The 16,354-nt window shown below is 44.0% G+C and overlaps 1 protein-coding gene across 2 annotated transcripts in view; it reads left to right on the forward strand.

The window, feature by feature from the left end:
• The first annotated feature begins 468 nt into the window (after positions 1–468).
• akt1 (AKT serine/threonine kinase 1) overlaps positions 469–16,354 on the forward strand; it is a 33,014-nt gene continuing 17,128 nt past the window's right edge. Inside the window, exons 1-2 of one of the 2 annotated variants that reach the window (XM_085442566.1) lie at positions 469–643; positions 8,315–8,498. In XM_085442566.1, the coding sequence (XP_085298692.1) occupies positions 8,453–8,498 (46 nt within the window). In that variant the 5' untranslated portion in view covers positions 469–643; positions 8,315–8,452. The remainder of the gene's footprint in view (positions 644–8,314; positions 8,499–16,354) is intronic. The other variant, XM_085442565.1, reaches the window with a different exon arrangement.

Below are 16,354 nucleotides of genomic sequence, written 5' to 3' on the forward strand. Positions count from 1 at the left end.
ATATACAACATCTGGACTAACTGGGAATATTTGTGTATATTTTGTGAACAAAAAAAATGTAATCAAAAAGACAAAAAAAAGGTAATACATAATTACAGATGATTGATGACTAGAAGCACCTTTTGGAACCCTAATATAGCTCATTGCAGAGCAGGTAGAGCCGGTACCAAAATGTAATTCTCGTCTTGTAGCCTACATTACCCTTGTGGTTGTTCCAGGAAGTCAAAAAACCCACGTAAGTACACTTAATTGAAGCGAGGATCCCTTAAAAAACATACAAGGTCCTCGGCAGGTCCCCGAAACCCATGTTGGAAACCACCGGCACAGATAAAAGAGCAGAGAGTTCAACAAGGCCATGCAGAAGAAGCACCACTGCAGGTTTTTTTTTTCTTCAATGGGACGCTGACAGCCTACTACTCCTCCTGTGAGTGTGACTCATTTAAGGGCGGCTTTAGGACCCGGGAGAGACGGCTGCCACAGAGGCATTGCAGACAGCGCGTTTGGGAGGTGTAGTGGAAGAAAGGCAAGAGAAACGGAGTAAATGAGAGCACTTTGTCCAGATTGTTGAAGGACCCGTCAACTTAAAACACCGCCGAAACAGCTCACTATAATGAGACGGACACATTGTTGAATTCCTGTCCAGGTAAATGTCCGCGTTTCCTTCGCATGGTTAACTACAAGAGTTCGACAGCTAGACAGGGTAGGTCCCCATTGTACTTACATGGGATGCGGTTATTCTCACCCAAGCTGCCCTGCTAGGCCCCATATCCTTTCTAGCGCTAGATGCAAACCTGAAATGAGGTACTTTCCTGACTTCACTTCGCCGTAAAAAGTTGTCTTATGACGAAAAAAAGTCGACGACTCATTAATTTCCTGTAGTGAAGTCTTAACGCTCGGGGTTTTTCCACAAACAGCAGTGCGTCTCTTTAAGATGTTAACCATTCATTTTTTTTTTTAAATATTTTTTTTTGACAATGACCACTTTTGAGACACAACCCTCGGGCCAAAATATCTGCAGTCAAGTCGCTTCAAACGGTTCTCCTCTTTGCGGGAAAAAAGTTGTTTTGTTTTTTTGCGCTGTGCTTTATGGTCCTGGAGGGAAATGAAAACAAATGAGCTCAACAAGAGAGAGCAGCTCATTCATTGTTGTGAACTACCACCGCGTTTGTTTACTTGTTTGAGTGAGGCACTTATTGCCATCTTATCTTTAGCCATTAGCTTTGCTGCCTGCCTGCCGAGAAGCTGCTGTGGCCACAAACAGTGCTGCTTTCCAAAAAAGAAAAAGTTATGAGTCTGTTGTGACTTGTTGCCACGCGTTTACTTTTTGGTCCACAATTTAGACACAGACGTCATAAGAAAAAGTCCCAACAGTGTAATTTAACGCCCCCAGTAATCAGTACAACGGGATAATGCCTGTGGATAAGTGTGTTTTGATAGGTTTCACTGGCCTCACTGCTAGCATCCCACCTACAGTAATGACAGTTGTGTAGGTCTGCACTCAATAGTTTTTTGTCATAAAGGTTTATTATTATTATAGTATTCTTATCAAGTTTGAGAGATATCAAGGGCATACAAATCTGATGGCGCTTTCAAATTTCAAAAGGATTCTTGCAGGATGCAAGGCTTGCAATCATGTTTAAAACTTATTTTGCTAATAATATGTCTGTCTCCTTCTCCCAGGGTGCATGCATGTACTAAAAAGAGAACATTGTCCCCGGGTGTGTTGTACCCACCATGCCTTCAGTGTTAAAAAATGTTTTTATCGGTCATGAGACTACGTCTGTCCAGTGTGTGTGTACGCAAGGGGATTTGGCATGTGACCTGGGGAAGACGCAACAAGCTGGCGCAATGATGCAGCCAGTGACTGCTTGGCTCTCACTGTTCTGTTTAGAAAAAAACCACCCACCTCCCACCCAATCCCCTAAAGCAGCTCAGTTGACGCAAATCTGCTACCAGTTACATGCAGAATCTGAGGAATGTTGTTTGAAATTTTGTCCAAAACGGACAGACAGGGGCCTGGACGCATCACCAGAGTCTGGATGTACTGAGACTGAGAAAGAGATGGTTCTCGTACCGGTGTCCTGGACGTCACAATTCTCAATCTGTGTCACAAAAACTGAAAACCTGGAAAACAAATTACTTTTGTTTTCCTTTTGCTTTTCTGTGTTAACTTTCCTGTGTGTGTGTGTGTGTGTGTGTGTGTGTGTGTGTGTGTGTGATTTGAATAAATTAAGCATTGTGTTGCTTTTACAGCTTGTCTGAACAGCCTGAATATGATTACATTAACGTGAGTCATAAAGTGGTTGGTGTTCGTGTCATCGCAGGATTAAAGCGGCCACTCTGCTTGCCTTTCAAGGTTGCAGTCACTGCGGTTTTGTGTTCAGTTAAAGCTGCCCGCAATATTCTTATCAATAATGTTGTGCTTTCAGGGAACTTGAAAGAGGAACTTGGTAGATCACTGTACTACTGGCTCCACTGTGGCATTTGAGCTCAAACTAAAGTGTTGCTTTGGCGACTTGTTTTTCAGCAACAGGTTAGCGTGATGTCATTTCTTGTGTTTTTAAATACTTTCAGTGTAATGTTTTACTTTTGGAAACATAAACCATGTGGTAGTTTTTTCTGTTAACCGAGCAGAAACTGAAGCAAAAAAAATGGTATCTATGAATCTGTGATGAAGGAAGTAGCGTGGTGATGTCGACCTGATTTTTTTCTTTTTTTTTTCTTTTCTTCTCCCCCCTTGCTTCCTGCTATAAACACATGGGACTATCCTCTCTGGCTCAGTGACAAGCTCAGTGTGTGGCAACTTTTGCTGCATGACACTGATTTGCATTGAATGGGGTGGCCCCCGGCGTTGGAGCCAGAAAGATGAATGATTGAAAGCCGCCCTGACATCAGGGCAGGCAGGCAGGCGGTGGCCCAGAGGCCTGAGGACCATGTGACCCGCCGTCAGGGTACTGGGTTCATTCAGTGGCTGCTGGCTGCAGCGCTGGCAGCAGCCCAGCTTTTTACACACAGGCCGCAGTAGCAACAGGTCGCTCCCATTAAAACAGCAGCGCTCTGTTGTGGCTCCAGAGCCGGACTTGTGCATGTGTTGCTTTTTTGGCTGCGGCGTGTGTGCGCTCAAGTTTGTTTGTGAGGTGTATATAATGTGTGCGTGCCTGTGTCACAGAGTCCACACTAAGATGCCGATGGGATCCAACGGGTTTTGTGATCCTTACTTTGAATTGCACTCTGTGTGCTTTTTTTTTTTTTTTTTTTTTTTCTCTCTCAAATCCCTCTCCAGGATCCTTCCAACATCAGCTGTGTGACACAACCACCACAACCCCAAGTGCAATAAACAAAAACACTGAGCGAAAATAAACTTTGGCTTCATAAACTTACTTTTGCTCACTGATGGAGGGGAGCAGAGTGGCAGTAAAAGGTGTTGATTGCACACGCGCTGCCAGATGTATTCGAGCCTGAGGCTGTACTGATATGACTCGTTGTCTGTCAATAGTCACATTCACTTCCTGTTGTTGTCCCCACCAGTTAGCTGGATGAGGCCACTCAAACAGAGCTCTCTTTTGATGGCCTGGCTCTGATGGAGCAGCAGGGACATTGATTTCAGCCGATGGTCAGGGATCGCCTGGCGCAGTATGTGACATTTATGTGAACAAGCATTGCAATTGATCATCTTTTGGCTGCTTCCCTTTATTCAAAGCTATCTTTATATCACAAAGAAATACTGAATGAAGGAAAGGGTCAAGTGCTTTGGTTATGATAGCCTGCAGGTTTGAAGTCTAATGGTAGTCTTGACAGTTTTTGGATGACTGTTAGTACAGTTTTTACTGCCTTATTTGACTTCTGCTTTAACAAGTGAGCTATTGCAGCTACTACTGTAGTGTGATCTTTCTCCCAAATTTAGGTTTTTAGTTGGGTTTACTATCTGCCCTTTAGTCATACATTTTTCTTTATACCTTTACATGTGTTTACTATGTAACCAGGATAGTATTGTGGCCATTTCTGGTATTTTGAATTGTCCTAAGACCTAATAACACTTTGATAATTCTTCTGCTGGAGGCTATGCTTTTATTTGAAGGTGCTCAAGTGTGTGTGCATCTCTCAATCTTCACTACAGGGAGTGCAGAATTATTAGGCAAGTTGTATTTTTGAGGAATAATGTTATTATTGGACAACAACCATGTTCTCAATGAACCCAAAAAACTCATTAATATCAAAGCTGAATGTTTTTGGAAGTAGTTTTTAGTTTGTTTTTAGTTTGAGCTATTTTAGGGGGATATCTGTGTGTGCAGGTGACTATTACTGTGCATAATTATTAGGCAACTTAACAAAAAACAAATATATACCCATTTCAATGATTTATTTTTACCAGTGAAACCAATATAACATCTCCACATTCACAAATATACATTTCTGACATTCAAAAACAAAACAAAAACAAATCAGCGACCAATATAGCCACCTTTCTTTGCAAGGACACTCAAAAGCCTGCCATCCATGGATTCTGTCAGTGTTTTGATCTGTTCACCATCAACATTGCGTGCAGCAGCAACCACAGCCTCCCAGACACTGTTCAGAGAGGTGTACTGTTTTCCCTCCTTGTAAATCTCACATTTGATGATGGACCACAGGTTCTCAATGGGTTTCAGATCAGGTGAACAAGGAGGCCATGTCATTAGTTTTTCTTCTTTTATACCCTTTCTTGCCAGCCACGCTGTGGAGTACTTGGACGCGTGTGATGGAGCATTGTCCTGCATGGAAATCATGTTTTTCTTGAAGGATGCAGACTTCTTCCTGTACCACTGCTTGAAGAAGGTGTCTTCCAGAAACTGGCAGTAGGACTGGGAGTTGAGCTTGACTCCATCCTCAACCCGAAAAGGCCCCACAAGCTCATCTTTGATGATACCAGCCCAAACCAGTACTCCACCTCCACCCTGCTGGCGTCTGAGTGGGACTGGAGCTCTCTGCCCTTTACCAATCCAGCCACGGGCCCATCCATCTGGCCCATCAAGACTCACTCTCATTTCATCAGTCCATAAAACCTTAGAAAAACCAGTCTTGAGATATTTCTTGGCCCAGTCTTGACGTTTCAGCTTGTGTGTCTTGTTCAGTGGTGGTCGTCTTTCAGCCTTTCTTACCTTGGCCATGTCTCTGAGTATTGCACACCTTGTGCTTTTGGGCACTCCAGTGATGTTGCAGCTCTGAAATATGGCCAAACTGGTGGCAAGTGGCATCTTGGCAGCTGCACGCTTGACTTTTCTCAGTTCATGGGCAGTTATTTGGCACCTTGGTTTTTCCACACGCTTCTTGCGACCCTGTTGACTATTTTGAATGAAACGCTCGATTGTTCGATGATCACGCTTCAGAAGCTTTGCAATTTTGAGACTGCTGCATCCCTCTGCAAGATATCTCACTGTTTTTGACTTTTCTGAGCCTGTCAAGTCCTTCTTTTGACCCATTTTGCCAAAGGAAAGGACGTTGCCTAATAATTATGCACACCTGATATAGGGTGTTGATGTCATTAGACCACACCCCTTCTCATTACAGAGATGCACATCACCGAATATGCTTAATTGGTAGTAGGCTTTCGAGCCTATACAGCTTGGAGTAAGACAACATGCATGAAGAGGATGATGTGGACAAAATACTCATTTGCCTGATAATTCTGCACTCCCTGTATAAGAAGCACACCTTGACCTCATAGTTTATTCACTTTGTTCTGTTGTCAAAACAGTCTCACCTGGAGGTCTGTTTGGGAGCAGCACTGTAACTGTTGAAGGGTTTTGACAACATCACATGACCGCCATCATCTGCCACCTTGCAACGGTACTCTTGTATAAAAAGAAAAAAATCACATAATCAATGTTATATTATCGTTTAGCAAATCTAGTTACCTAGGATTTACAAGGAAGCTTTTTACTAGGAATTTTTTATTTTTTTTAAATCTTGTAATATATTTGAATCTGAGCTGTTATATAGCGTGCGTTTGTTTGTTTGTTTGTTTGTTTGTTTGTTTTTAAGCAAAACAGTTCCGTGTTGGTTAATACCATCCAACCACATAGAAGTGTGCTTTAGCGCAAATCTCTTGCTAGAGCACGGCAGCGGGGTCTTGTTTTTTAAAAAAAAAAAAAAAAAAAAACTGTCAGTGTAAAGTCATTCTTACTCACAAGGAAATTACATTGATGTTAATATAAAGGATGTTAATTTAAAATCCAGTTAACCTAACACGCATGTCTTCAGACTGTGGGAGGAAGCTGGAGTGCATGCAAAATCTGCACAAAAAAGCCCCAGCCTGGATTCAACCCGATTGGGAACCTGTGCAGGTTGTACCCTGTTTTTCACCCTTTGACAGCAGTGATGGGCTCCAGCACCCCCACAACCATGAATTGGATCAGTAGGGCGAAAAAATAGGTGGAAGCATAAGGGAAGCAATAATTTTGAAATGCTGGGCCAACATTGAAACTAACAACTGGCAGATTGCATATGTGTGTTGGTAGGTCAGTCCAGTTTGATGTCTTAGTTGCAAACACAGAAGTTGTCACTATAAATGCATACTGTGAGGAGGGATTAAGTGTGTTTCAGTTCCTTGTCACACTATGTACTTGGAATATATTTATATCTTTTTAAAGAGTATAAATTCACAAACCATTTTCTGAAAATGGATCCCAGATATAAGGACTGGGATGGAGTAGAACAGGTAAACATCAGTCACTGCCTTTATTGAGTATCGTCCTATTTGCTGATTGACTCACAGCAATCAGTGAGGTGAATGTCAATGATTGGCCCTTGCCACAGGGATCACCACAGTGGGCATCCCTGAATGTTTGGTTTGGTACAGTTACACCAGATGTCTTTCTTGACACAACTTCAAAAGGGATTTGTGTATCCCGTTGGCATCAAACCAGCGACCTTTAGCTTGTGAAGCGGGCGTATAAACATCTACACTATGGAGCCATTACGTTGGTGCGCCTCTACTTCTGTAGAGTCATTTTTGTTTTGGAGCTCTTGGTCCTGCAAAAAATAAATAATTAAAATTAATATGTTCCATATTTCTTAAGAACATGACTTTCAGATGCTGTATAGATGTTTTAGATCTGCCACATCTGCTGTTGTCCTTATTTTGCCTTTGAATCCAATACACCAGGCTGTCAAAAATGCCAACTGTGTAAGTTAGTAGACTCATCAGTATTACAGCTCTATCATTAAGTCACAGAAGGATCTGGCACATAATTACAATTGTTACTCAGAGGTGAGTAAGGTAGTCTCATTTAACCTCATGTTCTTTCAGCTGCAGCCCTGCTGTGTTTAACAGTTTGACCTTGTCAGTGTAAGGCTTGGGTGCCCTTTCTTGAGATCATATGACTATATTAAGGCTCAGAGAACAATAAAATTATTTTAAATTACTTTCAGTGAACTGGGGAAAAAAACAAGAAATAAAGCTGCTTCCCAGAATTTATATTTCTTATTGACGCTTGTAAGGGAAACGCAAACACTTTAGTCGGTCTTTATCAAATTTAGACCCTGCTCACAGAGGCTCAAGGGATCTTCCAGGAAAGGTGACTCTTATTTTTCCAGAGAATTTGATTGTTCCGTAGCTGGTGATTTTCTACATGTAATGTCAAACAGTCAAACATAACCTGCTGTGGAGCAGGTTAGGTCTGCACCATGTGTTACCATGGGGAAGTGAGCCACCTTAGTAACAGTAAAAACCCTGGGTTAAACCTGAAGTGACTACATTATGCCCGTAATCCTGCTTTGCAGCACAGGGCCTCTGGGCTAGTATGTGGCACACAAAAACATAAAACTTGACTAGACCTTTTCAAGATTTAAACTTTGATGCCATCCGTGCACGGAGTAGAAACCTAGTAATCTGTTCTTCTTGGTGAAACTGAGATTTAGAAAAATCATTAAACAGCTGTGCACAAAGTTTGAAAATCTATATGGATATCCTGTTTGAGAATTATTTGATATAATTATTTTCTCACTGCAGCTCTGTTCGTGAGTGGGGGGAACCTCCTGGTCTATCAAGAACGGCTGCCTCAATAGTGAACAGCATGGAATTTTCCAATACGGGAGACTTCATTTTGATTGCCAAAACCCACAGCTTTACAGATATTTGAACCTTGAAATATTGCAGGTTCCACTTGCACTGTACTTGTACCCTTCCCTCACCAACTGGGCCGTAAATCACGAGGCTCTTCTCGGTTCTCTTGCCTCCCCTCGGCCCCGTTGACCTGACGGTTAATAATCAGACAAGTGGAAAAAATTGTTCACCTTAACAATGGGCTAATTTTTACTTTTCTTTAACTAATAGGTAACCACCATCGAGAAGACTGCTATAAACTCCAGGACCCCGTCTCCAGGCTCCTGCGCAGGGTTGAGTGAAGGAAACTTTGGACTGAGAGTCGTCTCTCCCTGAGAGAAACCTGGATCCTCCATCCTGGCCACCAACATGACCAATGTGGTGATCGTCAAGGAGGGATGGCTGCACAAAAGAGGTAAATTTGTGCCATTAAGTGCTATATTATTTTTCTTTTGTTTATTTTTTGATAGTTGTTTAAATGTTAATCCAGTTAACATTTGATGTGTGCTAGGGCTGCCACGATTTGTCGACTAGTCACGATTACGTCGACTATCAAAATCGTCGACGACTGATTTAATAGTCGACGCGTCGTTTGAAGCTTTGTAAGATCGCAAAAGACGCAGGAATAATAGCAGGATTTAAGAGTGTAATAACGGACTGAAACAGAAGATGGCAGCACTGCATGTACAAGGATGCCAGCTGCCGTTAAACCCCGAAGAAGAAGAAGCAGCTGTGTCCCAGAATTCATAGCGCGGTCCAGCTCAGTTTCCAACAATGGCGGCAGCTAGTTAGTTTTAATATTACTCTTATTATTCTTTCTGGGTCACAAAATAAACGTTTAACATATTTTCAGGCGAGAATGTAGCTGTGTAAACCTCAAATATCTGCTCAGTTTATCAGGACACCACATATTTTCAAAAGCGCTCCGACGTTTTCGGAGACGTCTGTTACCCACTAGCTCGATAGCTAGCCGGGGGCTAGGTCACTAGCACCGTGAGGACAACGGACTCCCGGCAAATTGTTTTCAAACCCACCGCTGTCTTTTGCTACTCAGGTTAAATATATATGAGTCACTTAGATAAATTAAAAATGTTATTGTTTGACTTTTTTCAGTATTTTATTTGTTCCTGAGTAAATCGGTTTGGCTGAGATTAAAGTTATAGTTTTTACACAGCTGAATAAACCTCAAGCAGACAGCTGATTATCAGAAGTGTGAGATGCTGGAGAATATACCCCGGTGTCCTGTTATATTTTAGATAGCAAGGAGTTTATTAAACTTCACCGAAACAATCTGCAAATTTCATTAAAATTGAATAAACTATCATCTTGTCTTTATTTTTAGTTAGCACCTTAAAAGCTTAAAGCTGTAAGCTAATGATAGTTATATAAGCTGTAGTTTTACGTCCAGTGGATGATGATCTGATTAGTCGACTAATCGCAAAAATAATCGGTGACTAGTCAACTATCAAAATAATCGTTTGTGGCAGCCCTAATGTGTGCTGAGGTTTTTGTCCGCGAGGTGTCTGGTTGTCATGACCTTGTAACAAACCTAACTGTGCAACACACATTATGTAAAGACCCTAGAATATGTCAAAGATTTCAAACGCTCTTGTTGATACATGTCAGAAAACAAATTGGTTCATGCGTACAGTTTATGTAACACTAGGACTGTACTTGACATAAAAAAACGGATTCGTTATACAAATTGCCTCAACTTCTTGGGGGATGCAGCAAATCTTTATTTTTTCATTTTATTTTTTTCTACCCTCTAAATGTTGCAGAAATGATGAACAACAACAATATAGACTATTTGCCAAGTGGTTGATTAATTTGTAAAGGCATTTAAAATGAAGTAGTATGCCAGATGTAATATAAGGAGGCATCCAGTTGCAGAATCCCCAACGGGCCCCATGGAGCTGCTCTGACAGTGCTGTGTGGCGTGGCATGGCTCACTGTCGGGCGTGAGTCCTGTTGTTTGGACGAAAAGGCATTCCTCACATACCTGCTGGCTTTGAGCAGCTTTATGTGCGCATACTAACTCTGCCTTCTGCTGTGGCTGCCTCACAGAGCCCACTTCACCACTGCCTGCACCACCAGGGGCAAAATAGGATAAGAAACCACTGAAATCTCCTGGGCCCAGAAATAAAAGGAACTGGCCTTTTTCTGGAAGAGAGCGCCAAGACTTGCAATTATTGGCTAAGGTGATGGGAGTATGTCACTATAAGAGTTCCTGCATTGTGTTAGCACAAGTCTTGAAAATGGGGACTGTGGGCTAACACAATGCAGGTTTCCGGTTTAGTTTGATGGGCAGCTCAACATACCCCATATGATGCAATCATGCCCCTCTGGTCTTCTGTTTAATGTAATGGCAGCGTGTTAGTTACATTAGGATTTCATTTGTGGAAAGTAATAAAGTTCAAGTCTTGAAAGTTTAGGATTAGCTGGTTGTAAAATAAAGTCTGCAGAAGTAAATTGTGCTGCTTTTTTGTCTTGGTCTGTTTAGGGAAAAAAACAGAACCTGCTTTCTTTAGAGAGAACCTCTTCCCTGGTATAAGGGAATAATATGTTTGCCCTGTTGAGACTGTGTGTAAATTTGTACACGCTCTGAAATACGTTTGTTTGCCCATTAAAATCTGGCACACATCCATCTTTCCACACCTTCACAAGTACAGATAAGAGTGAAACATAACAGGCGGCCTGTGTGAAGTATAAGAATAGTAAAATAGTGACCGGAAAGAAAACTGTGTGTGTGTGTGTGTGTGTGTGTGCGCGTGCACATGTGCACTGTTGTGGCGCTGAGCTTCCATCTATACTCCCCCCATTTGTGACATGAACACTAAACAAACAACCCTTCAGAAATAGTGAGTTGGCATGCTGTCGTAGCCCAGCAGCTGTGCCCTGTGAAATGTCACCGAGCCTCTGTTTTGATTGGAGGGCATCCGCCTGCCTCCTTGACAGGAAGGCTTTTAGTGTCGCATCACTGTCATGCAATCTTTGCCCCAGAGCCAGTGCACAGAAGGTGAACCTGCAAGTAGCCCTGTCTTTCTGTCGATCACCTCGGTCAGCCAGGCAGTCTGTGCTCGACAAACCTCTTCCCATCTTCCCGCACCTTGAGTGCAGCTTGTGTGGTGGCGCCACCCAAGTGACTCAAATCTCCGTGTGGGCGTTATAATAAATGGCTTGTACCACCTCTGAGTGTGTTCACCATGCTCATTACTCCCATGTGTGCTTTCAAAACACCAATTTGATGTTTTACAACAGATTGACCTTCATATTTCCATCAACACTTGTTTTTCTTTCGTGTTTGTGTCTGTTTCATGGACCTGGTCTTGCACTGCAGTACTCTCTTACAAAAGCAGGTACAGTTTGAGTAGCCTCCTCTTCTAGCAGTGCCCATTTATTGGCTCCACATGATGATTGAATTTCACGGTGGGCCAGTTGCAGGCGCAAAGCAAAGCAGCTCTTTGATTCCTTTCTGATTAGTCATCTTCAGCATGCACGTGCAGACTGAGTCAAGACGCCTGAGAGAAAGTAAAGCAAGCGATTGTGCCTCTGTACCTTGTAACCCCCCCACCCTCAGTAGAGCTAATCTGTCATTAAAGCTCCAGATTCTTAGCCTTGGATTGATCTGTACAGTTGTTCCAGACAGGCTGCACTCTGTGACATGATCTAAATCTGAAGGACACACCTTCATAGTTTCTTCTTAAGCCTTGTGCTGCAGTAATGCGTCTGGATTGTGGACACCATTGGGAGATGTTGATGGGCTTGTTATCTGTTTTTGAATGTGAGACAAAGAGTGGGATGGAGTGTGTGTGTTTAGATATGCAAATGCGAGTGGTTTAATATACAGAGTGAAGCATATTTATTTTGACACTACCCTTTGCCCTTATGCACAGACCACATAGCAAGTACAGGCCTGCACAAACACTGTAACTTTGTCGTTACTATCATAACCAGTTGTTATGTGTCCCCAAATGGTACTTCCTTTTTAGATCCTTCATGGAGTGCACCCACACACTTTGAATGTGCCTACGGCCTCTAGTGGCCACAGAGGCCAAACAGCATGTTATTTCTCTTTGCAAGTGTTTTTCCAAAGTTTCCATCAAAGCCAGAGCATCATCTGACATCAAAGAGGCAGATTGTGGGTTCCCTAGTTTCCAGGGAAGCGCTGTGGCCAAAAACCCAGTCAAGCTCAACAGAACAGCGCTTGCTTGTCCTCCCTTCTTCCCTGGCTCTTGTTTGTTTGACTCATTTGCTCCCTGACAAGTATAAAGAGCCGGCCCCCTCGTTAGGCTAACGAAGGCCACAACAACTGTTGGATTTGGGTAGCACGCTCAGCTGGCTCCAACCTGTGAGAGGAGGGGTGGAGTGGGGGAAGGAGGGGAAAGCAGAGAGCACAGCAGTAGAGATGGTGAGGAAGGGGGGGGACAGAAGTTGAGCAGCGACTTTGTGATGTTCCCAGAACATTGCTCAGTGACCCAGTCGGCCCGAGGAGAGCTGGTTGATGTTGTGTGCGACGTGCCACAGAGACTCTCGTGGTTTGGTTTGGACCTCGTCAGCTGATTGGCCCTTTTGCTGGTCATGTGGCTGAAGGACACCCATGAGCTGCTCGTCCATGCAAGACCTTGTTGGTGGTCTGGGGGTGGGGTGTTACAAAACATTAGACACAGTAACTGTAGATTTTTATTTTTTTAACTTTTTTTTTCCCCTCCATTCTTTTGAATGTTTGTACCTTCTGCATCTGGTGAACAGGCCTGCAACAATTCAGCTAGCATTTCCCACATTTCTATTAGTTTGTTCTGTAAGATCTAAGTAAGGGAATGCAGTGTTTCCTGCAAAGCTCGATGCTCTTCAAGGGAGCAGACCCACCTGATTAAGAATGTCTCATGATACTGCATTGCTGACTGTCTCAGGATTTAAGGCCTTTGAGTCACGGCCAAATCTGCTGCTGGCCTTGCCTGGTCTACCTTCATTATGGGTGTCAAGGATTGCATACTGCTACAAATACACAATCACATAAACGTACGTACATACTGCAACAGTGTGGGGAATAGTTGTGCAAATTTGCTGATATATTGTGAAGATTAAATATAAAAAAAAAAGATAAACAGAACCAAAACTTGTGATGCTGCATTAATAACTCCTTTACAAATATGCTGTGTTTTACCAGCTTGGTTCTGTTGACGGTGTTATTATTAGTACATCGTGCGCTGTTCAGCCATAATCTTATATGCCAAGTAATGGCCTCGGGGGGTTCTGTGGCTCAGGCTTGTTGAACACACAGTTTTTTAGGATCTAAAGTTTCACTGGGGAATAACTCTGTAATGAGATATTGACTTCACCTGTCAACAGCTGACAAGTACATACTATTATATAGCACTTTGCAACTCTACTTAGCACTTTTTGCTACGAGCCTTATTCACACATTCCTGCAGCACTTTATTCTATTCCTTTAAGCGCTTTCGATGAGGCGCAGTCACACCCCAATGCAAGCATCCGGAGCAATTTGGAGCTCAGTATTTTGCCTGAGGACACCTCAGATTGTGGACTGGAGGAGCTGGGGATCAAACCGCTGACCTTCCAATTAGCAGACAACCTGCTCTACCTCCTGAGCCACAGCTGACCCTCTCTGTGGGTAATTCAGTAGTTTGACTGAAACTAATGGTGTATACCCTTTCTTGCTAACTATTTTCCAATAAGTTTACAATAGTCAGCCTGAACTTTGTGAGGGGAAACGCCCAAATGAACAGCAGTAGTGAAAGTTGAAGTGGCAGACAGATTTGAGTGGATCCCCTGTAGGCAGGGTCCAGCAGCAGAAGGTGTCACACCAGGAAGCCATTGCTCTGGCCGGGTGTCTGGCCGTCAGCGTGGACCCCCTGCTCTGGGTAATGGGAAGCAGTCTTCCTGCTAAATGTGGTGGAGAGAAGTAAATTACTGGGGTGCAGCTGTCGGCAGGCAGGCTGGCTAGAATGGTGGGGGGGACCAGGAGGCTGAGGGAGGTGGCACCTCCACCATTCGCCCCCTCTCGCAGCAAGCCCGCTGTGTGCTTACTTTGCTGTGCAGAGTCCGCCTGCTCGCCACAACTGTGGTACTCAGCAGTGATCTCAGCCTCTGTTGCTGTGTACCCTTTCTGTCTGTCATTTCCTCAGTCCTCATCTCTCTCTTTCTGCTTGTTCTCCTTCATTCTTACTCGCACACTTTTTCTTGTCTTTTATGGTCCCCCTTTCTCCCTTGCCCTCACAAGCTCATCCCCTTTTTAGTCCTCCCCCACTTCCAGCGCACGTTTCTCACTCTGTCGCTAGGATAATGACCCAGCTGACAACTCAGACCCATGGCGGAAGCGGCTATGGACCGGCGAAAAGCTCAAAGTCTTTGACATCAATCAAATCACTGGCACCTCTCTTCAGTTTAGGGTGGGTTAGAGAGACAGTGAAACGAAAGGGATGCTTGGCCGCCTGGGGACTCAGATATGTGGCGTCCATGATATTGACATTTTCTCTTACTCTGGGCATATTTCATATTTATATTTATTTACAGAACATTTTAACAAGTAGTGCCCCTGAAAAATGTCAACAGCTGGAGTGTACCTGTCTAAATGGAGCGGGGGGGATGTAGAGCGTAATCGTTGCTTGTTTAAGGGTGCTAAATTTTACTGGTCATTGAGAGTTCATTGGCACTAATATGTTCTAAATAATGTGTGTTTATTTGTTTGCCATGCAGTAACCCAGTTAACTAATCCATGGACTGCTTGTTTACCCAGGGAGAGGGTGCAAATCTCAGCCCAGTGTGGCAGGGGGGAACTTCCCACAGTGTCTCTATGGTAATCAGCAGGTGTCACTCACCACAGAGAAGAAGTGAGGGCTTTCTTACGAGCGTGAGAAAGCGGGGCAGCCTCCATCGCACCCCCTTGCTTCTTTTTAGGGTAGCAGTAGCAACCCTAGTGACGGGGGGGGGGAAGGGAGAAGGGGAAGAGACGGAGGGCTAGATTTGGGGTTGGGGTGGCCCTTCAACGGAACCTGTCGATGCTGCTGCCAAAGCCCCAGCAATGGTGCACCTCCCACCCCTCCTGCAACCCCCCCCCCAAATCCAGCTGCATGGAGAGAATGAGGCCAACAAAAGGGAGTATGGGCTGGGGGGGTCAAGAAGGCATAAAGAGTAGGAAAGAAAAGGAGTCCGTACTCCAGGATAGTTTAAGATGCCATGTGAACCCGGTGCTGCCTTATACGGTCGCAGTCGGGCAAATATGTAGATGGGTGTTCGGTCAGCATGAGAAGCTCAGCTTAGAGCAGGGCGTCTTGGGGGTGGAGTTTGTGGTTGCTGGGCTCAGTGTTGACCCTTGCATCAGGGAGCCCCCACTCTTTTAGAGCAGGCAGTCCGTGCCTCATTGAGATGCAGGGCACAGGGCGGCAGGCCGCAGCTGCAGCCTACAGGCAGAACCCGGCAGAAAAGGGCCGAAGGGATGGCGGGGGCGGCTGAGGAAAAACCAACAAAAGGCGAAGCCCCCCTACCCCCTCCTCCCACGCTTTGGAGTTCTAATTCCCTAATCCTCAACCTCCGCCTACCCCCACCTCCTCCTCCTCATCCGATTCTCACCACTCAAACTCACACACACGCACAGTTCATGCAGTTACACTGGCTCCCTTCCTCTCATCCCCAAGCCATGAATGGCCAGACGGGGACAAAACCCAACAGCAGCCCTCTCAGGAAGTCCAACCACTGGGTGTGAGCACTGAGGCACATTTTGTCTGACCCTCTTTTGGTTCCTCTCACTCTGTGTGAGATCATTTACCCACTTGCATTGTTAATTAGTGTGCATGTGTGGGTCATCTAGTGGCTTGTGACAAAGGTGTTCTTTTCTTTTTAAAGTTACTGTCTTGGAAATGTTATTTAAAAACCTTACAAATAGAACGAGCTGGGATACAGCTGTTAGTTTGGGAGATTGTGGCTTCTTTTGCTTCTCCTTTCGTTTGTAATTTAAAAAAAAAGACTGATGAATACTACATGATGTGTCTTATTAGCCAACAAACTATAGCAGCTGGGTTCTCAACATTCCTGTTGCTGTCACGTAGAGACGGAGAGTGCAGGATGCTCCTCTGAACCAGCCACTAACCTCATTCACCCGCCCTCTTCCTTTTATTTAATGAATCTTCAATAAGCTTGTCTGACTAACCCTTAGTGTTAGGGCCTCTTAAGCCAAGTTGACTTTCACATGGCTTTACTGTCCAAAGAAAGGATTAACGTGAAATAAAGAGTCATTTCTTGGAAGTCGAC

The sequence above is a fragment of the Copadichromis virginalis genome, linkage group LG19, assembly GCF_057382275.1.
Source record: "Copadichromis virginalis isolate Kocher_CV1m ecotype Utaka linkage group LG19, C_Virginalis_male_GT1.1, whole genome shotgun sequence".
Classification (NCBI taxonomy): domain Eukaryota; kingdom Metazoa; phylum Chordata; class Actinopteri; order Cichliformes; family Cichlidae; genus Copadichromis; species Copadichromis virginalis.